Source organism: Rhea americana, unplaced genomic scaffold (assembly GCF_003343005.1).
Source record: "Rhea americana isolate MKP2758 unplaced genomic scaffold, rheAme1 scaffold_28, whole genome shotgun sequence".
Classification (NCBI taxonomy): domain Eukaryota; kingdom Metazoa; phylum Chordata; class Aves; order Rheiformes; family Rheidae; genus Rhea; species Rhea americana.
In genome coordinates, this window is record NW_028186401.1 from 6,912,741 (window position 1) to 6,919,410 (window position 6,670).

General features: G+C 40.6%; 1 protein-coding gene across 1 annotated transcript; it reads right to left on the reverse strand.

Annotated features, from left to right (window-relative positions):
• Positions 1–205: 205 nt before the first annotated feature.
• Positions 206–6,664, reverse strand: MESD (mesoderm development LRP chaperone). The gene is made up of 3 exons (XM_085308722.1): positions 6,467–6,664; positions 1,766–1,998; positions 206–1,038 (listed from the first exon to the last, which is right to left on the reverse strand). The coding sequence occupies exons 1-3, from the start codon at positions 6,629–6,631 to the stop codon at positions 774–776; spliced, it is 663 nt and encodes a 220-aa protein (XP_085164848.1). The 5' UTR covers positions 6,632–6,664; the 3' UTR covers positions 206–773.
• Positions 6,665–6,670: the final 6 nt, after the last annotated feature.

The window sequence follows — 6,670 nt, forward strand, 5'->3', positions numbered from 1 at the left end:
TCTGTATTTCTTTTCACTCAGACAATGTTCATGCTAGTACTATAATTCCATTAACCTCAATAGTATCACTTCTGATGGGTGGAGAATTTCCTTTCTGCACCAATTTCTGTACTGATTTAGAGGATTTAGAGTCCATTAGTTGAATCTCTGCCTAGTTTCTATTATACTTCTAGGCACTTTGGTAGACCTTCCTTTTTTTTGNCAAACAAAAGGGTTCTTGTTTTATTTTAAAGAAACAGGTAGTATAACCAGATAAATCCTAAGCCTTATGATTTCAGGCATCTTTGGCCACAGTAACAATATTCTTTGCAATTTTAGGCAGTTTTGCCCACTGAATTCAGCAAAACCAGTACCCAGAAACATCTTTTAGGAATGTATCCTGCTACCTAGCAACATCTATGAATCAATGGCTAACCTGCATACTCAGGATGGACAGTTACTACTATAGGCAAATACTAATGTATTCTGAGATTGTACTCCTTCTTTTTCACTTAATTTATGATGTTAGCTGTACAGATTCATATGTTAAACAACCAACCTATAAAAAAAATTTACAAACTAAAGTAATCAGTCTCTGATATTAAACATTAGTTGTGCTGTTGCTAAACAAATGACCAACATTAATAAGTAAACTGGTGTATTTGAACACAAAAAAGTCTTTTAACCTTAGTAATCTCTGCCTCCTCCTTTACCCCAGTAAAGCCAGGAATTGTATAGAAACATAATTTCCCTTCCAGGAACAACAGTAGTATTCAGTCTGGTTAAGGTGTCTGTCATAGATCATCTCTCTGTTTGGTTGCTCGGTTGTCCTCTTTGATGCCTTTAGAATTCTTGTCTGTGTCTTTTTTCTTCTTCGCTTTTTCAGGTTTTGTTTTGTTTTTTACTTTCTCACTTTCTTTTGCTCCTTTGCCAGGATAAACCTGACCTTCCAGAGTAACATCTGCACACCTTTCTTGATTTACTAGAAAGTCTTTGATCTCCCAGGCGTAACCACCATCACGTAGCATAAATATGGCACGATTTGAGCCAACAATAAACCTAGAGGAAAGAAACGTGTATTTCTTTAGTTACCTTTGTGCTTCTCAAGCGCTAAAATATTTTGATTCAATTAAGAGCAACTCCAACACCGAGATATGCACTTAAGAGCGGTAAGCTGGTCTTGCTGTTTGGGGGTAGAGAATGAATTTACAAGCACATGTAATAAGAAGTATTAAGCTTACAAATAATTAGGTAAGATTGAGGACATGAAGAGCACTTAAAAATTAATTTGGCACTACATAAAAATCATGAACAGGTATTAAATCTGCTTCATACGCTTACTGCAGCCCTTCTCAGGAGTGTAACGTTCCTCCATTTCAAAATGATCCTCTGTCTCTCTCACAGATAAAGATGCATTTTTAGCCAAGGGAATGGAAGTTTTGTTATCACAAAAGGCTTTTCAGGTGTGATGTTTTCTATCAAGCATGTAAAGGCAAACTACTGCAGCTTAGACTGATAAATGTCTGAAACGTAACGAGAAAAAGAAACTAGGCTATACCTACTCCATGAGCAAGTGTTAAAAAAAAAATCAGTGTGCTAAACCAGAATTTCTCTAGAATGACTTCAAGAAAAACAAATCAATATATAAACTGATACAAAAACAAAGAAATAGTGACAAGGGATGGAGGGTAGGGGTGGAGCATAGAATGAGCAGTTACAAAGATAGGAAGGAAGAAACAAGGGTTATGTAAAGCCAAGAAGTTTATCCTTGCATGCAGCTGCTTACCTTTGTACATCATAGTTTGCATTGAAGAGACTGCCTTGCCACAGGCTAGTAATTTCTTCTGTCTCCTTTTCAGTTGGCTCTCCTGACACTGTGACAAACATCATCAGAGTCTTCCCCTTTTTCGTCAACTTCAGGATACTTTCAGGTTTGCCTGGATCAATTTTTGAGAAATCTATTGGTGCTGGAGGCCTCYTGTGTTCAGGAAGATCCCCCTCTTCAATGTCATCATCTTTCTGTTTTGAAACAGAAAAACAGGCTTTAATTTTAATGTTCCCTTTTATACAAACCTCAACTCCCACAGAAATGTTCTTTTTCAAAGCTTCCCATTGTTTAGAGAATCACTCTGATAAAAAGAAAGCTATGTTTAGTTTAATGATGGAGATTCTAAAACAAACAAAACAGAGTTGTGTCTCAAGATACTTCACTAAGAATGTTGTTCTCATTCATAACCCCGCAAAAGACGCACATTTTTATAATGACAGGTAGAATCTTAATTTCCTGTGTGTTGAGAAAAATTCCAGTCTCAAGGCTAACTCAGTATCACTCCATCTGGACACTACTTATTTCTACGAAACTACAAAGAAACAATTATTATTGTACAATGTTAGCAAGATGAACTGAAAAAGCAGAATGGAAGAGCTTGATACATATGTAAGTTAAAAAAAAAAACCCAAAGTGTGTACCCCTGAGTATTGCTTTAAGAGGCTTCAGTATCAAGAATCATGTAATTTCTTGAGAATTCCATTTTCCCTTTTCTGAACAAATAAAACACACAAGAATTCAGAATTTCAACGCTCATGCTGCAAGGCAACTTTTAAAATAAAAAAGTTCCATGATTTTCCTAATGCACTGATGAAGAGAAGGTGGCATTCTGAAACATGATTAGTTGAAAAGACCAAATCAACGTTATAAAACAAACAAAACAAACAAATTGATGCCTCTGTTGAGGTTGACAGATATTTGAATATTTGGGAAGGCAGAATTCAGACTGCTACCCTTTAAAACAGTGTCTGACAGAACAGAGTGAATATGCATATTAAGCTAGCGCTTGATTTCTTAATGGTATTTATATCACAGAATATCCTCCTCCCAAAAAACCTTCTGAGGTCTTATACTGGCATGCACCCCAAGCACGAGGAAATCAGCAGGAATTAAGGCATTTATTTTCATTGTTGCTTTAACTTCAAACACTCAGCAAAAATATGTATCACTCCATTAGGAAATACGAATTGTAGCCATATCTAAAGATATTCTCCTCAGAAGTGTCAAAGGTCAGGAGATGAGCTTGATTTTTAGATCTAAGTATGCTTTGCATTCTTGACTCTGCACATGCATATTTAAGTTCACACAACACTATCCTCTTACTACAGGGAGTGGCCCGTACCCTTTAAAGGTTAAGCTTTCACATGAGTGACCTTTATGCTTTTCCCATCTCAATTATGTAGACTTTGCTGTCTTTCTGACAAGGGAGTTTATGATTTTGTTTCCACAGAATCAAAGTTGTAAAAGGCTTAAATTTGATTCTTTCCTTCCTTACTACTTGCATATTTGTTTCAATTTTGCATGTTTAAAGCATGCATTTAACTAGTTCATACGCCTTCAAAAAATCCACAGTATGTGAATCGGGAGCAAAGCGGAGCCCCAGGAAAGTCCCACTGCCCTCACAAAGTGGGAACAATGCTTATTTTAGTGGGAGCTGGAAAACAGTTRTATCATAAAGTACTGCGAAAGTATAAAATTTTATGCGATTAAAACAAAAAACATTATTTAAAAATAAAAGCAAGTCAATCCTAATTTTACACTGGTTTGGTTAGCATTAAATCAACTTGCTTCTCACTGCTGGAAAGGAAAGCCAGACGCAAAAGTTTTCAAACAATCTTTATACAGAAATCAACTATGGCTATAGTGACACCACAACTTACTAACAAGTATTACCTATGTTTCCTCAACTATTCAACTAAATGCTCCTAAAGCAGAATTGTTGCAATTTGAATAGATCTATTATAAAAAAYGGTCAAAAGCTCCCCTTCATGCATGTCATTTCTTCTCGTGTTGGTCCCATACAAACTATCATGCAGCGGTACATTTATAAAGCTACCTACAAAATAGAAGACTAGAAGAAAAATGCAAGCTTTTGCTTTGAAGTGTCTAGCAGATTCACCTGTTTAGACACTCACATAAGGCTTCAGAGAGAAAGCAATATATAGATAAAGCAACAACTATAGATTCCTCCTCTCCTCAACTCCTATTCTCATGTATTTCTTATTAACTAATTTTTTTTTAATTGCAAAACTTACCACCCAATTCCTTAGCACATTAAATAATCCTAGCTCTGAGTCAAGCCTGAGGAACRCTGAAACTTATCACAATAATGAACTATTTTAAAGAATATGACATTTTAGTTACAGAAGGACCTCCAGACCAGATTCTTAGTTCTTTCTCCAGTTCCTCTGCATTCAAGGCTGCTGGATATTTCCCTTCCATGAGGAAAAGTCCTAGGTGGCACAAACCAAGTGTATTTTCCCCATTCCGTTCCTCTTCTACTGGAGGCAAGGGCTGAGCACAGTGAATGTGGATAAATCACAGCCTGTTTACTGATCCCAGAGGGAGTAGCAAGGCATCAAAATTAAAACCTGCAAGGCATCAGAATTAAAATCCTTTAGCTTCTATAACTTTGACAAGCGTGGTCTACTCTAACTTGTTCAAAGAGACTCAAAAGTTTGGAAAGCTACTTTAGTAGTAACTCTGCACTCCTTCTTTCCTTTGCTCTATCAAAACAAGCTCAAAAAGAGCTGAAGATTACAACCAAGTCTTTAACAAGCAGTGTTTAAAAGAAAATGTTACTAGTCTATCAGAAGTTAACACATATCCTTGTATAATTAGAGCATTTTAAGCAGGCCCAAAAGTGAGAAAAGGGGATGCAAGAAGACAGAAGAGACACGTAAGCAATCTTCCTTAATGCTTTATTTTTACATTTTGTAGCTGGGCTACTTCAGCAACCCTTATCTCTTTTCCCCTTCCCCATGCTCATTTTCTGCTAGCTCACTCTACCAGTTCACCAGGCAGCCACACAAACTGTGGCACCAGCCTGCAGCACAACACTTTGAAGGGAAAGGCATCTGTTCCTTCTGGGATGGCTGCTGGAACCACAGCCTCAACCTTGCCAGGCTCCCCGGGAACATTACAACCACCATCTTCCAGTGCCTCCACATTCATCACCGTGGAAACAGAAAGTAGGAGGATTCATCTCATTGAGCTGACACTAATGAGACTCGACTTTGTACAGATCTGTGCCCTATGCCCTTCACTCCTACTCACCAAAATGCATAATGGCCCCTTTGACTCTCTTAATTCCCTCCCCATTCATGGCCCTTTTTTTCTTTCCATATCCTCTAGCCACCACCCTCAATTCTTCCATTTTCCTCATATATATCTTAACTACTACCCAGCCAAATGCCATACAGCTGACCACCCAAAAGACCAAACAGAACCCTTAATTGTGAGCCCATATTTCAGTTACTTTTTTTCTTCCAGGGCTTTGGCTGCATGTGGATTCCTCAGTGGCAATGCCAATCAAAGCCGTGAACCCATCCAGCTGCTCAGTCACATCTCTGTACAAGGCGGGGACAAGCATTTGTGCAGCACATGGTGAGCTGAACCAGAGACCCACTATAGCTAAAGAGAAAAAATACAAAACAAAAACAGCTTCCTCACCCTATTTGCCACATAGTTGGTACAGAATATAAAGGCAAAGATTCACAACAGTATTAACTAGAGGGGTCTCTCCTACATCCATCCATCCAATTCATAAATTAGAGAAGCTTATCTTTAAGATTTTTCCCACTATGCCAAAACAGGTTGAAGCTGCCCAAAATCATCATTTAAGCCTTGATTATTATTTTTTTTTTTAGCAAGTCTGGTCCATGACTGACAAAACTAACAGAAGATAAAGTTTTTTTTTCAGTTTTATTTAACTTGTATTTTAGCTCAATTTTCTAGCAATCTTCCTTTCTAAGGGGAAAGTGACAGTAACAGGTCATGGAATGACGAAGTCCAGAAGATGCCTAGCAAGTTCCTAGGCAGATGTCCTTACTTCTGTTAGCTACTGCTTCTAGATGACATAGGCAAAACTTATTTCTCCATCTTGACTTCCCAGTGTAACAGTAACATACACGAGACTAAAGCTTTCRGGCTAGTATCTCCTCCAGTTTCCATTCAAAACATTCTAGAGAAGAGCCTCGTGAGAAGGAACAAAAGACAGAGATGAATGCTTTAGCATTTATAGGACGATGACAGAAAAGAAATTTATGAAAAGTACCAAAAACTGCCATGATAACAACACTGAGAAACAAGAGTGACAAACAACTGTCAAAGAAAGGTAAGGGAGCAGGTTGATGGGGATGAACGGGGCAAGAGAGAGCTGGAAGGCGCAGGCACAGTTACAGCCAGGAGAGGCACTCTGCCGGGGGGTATTCGCTCCTCTTGCTGTCCACCCTCCCGCAACGACTCTGCTCTGCTGCGGCACCCCCCGGCCGGCGGCACTGGACGCAGGCCGCGCTGCTGACACGCCCGAGCGGCGGGTGGTGCGCGCCCGCCACGGTCCTCCAGCAGCCGCCGGCCTCGCAGCGCGGGGACGAGGCGCGCCGGGCTGCCCCGCCGCAGCCACCCCGGCGGCAGCGCGGCCCCGCCGGCTCCCCGTACCTCCCACTGCTCCAGCAGCCGCGCCATGTCCGCGTCGTTGTAGTCCCGAATGTCCTTCTTCTTGGGCGGCCCCGGCCGCCGCTTCCCCTCGGGCTCGCCGGCCGCGGCCGCCGCGCACAGCCACAGCGCCAGGCCCAGCAGCGCCCAGCCAGCGGCCGCCGCCATCTTCTCCCGGCGCGCCGCGGCGGCGGGAAGGCGGCCGTA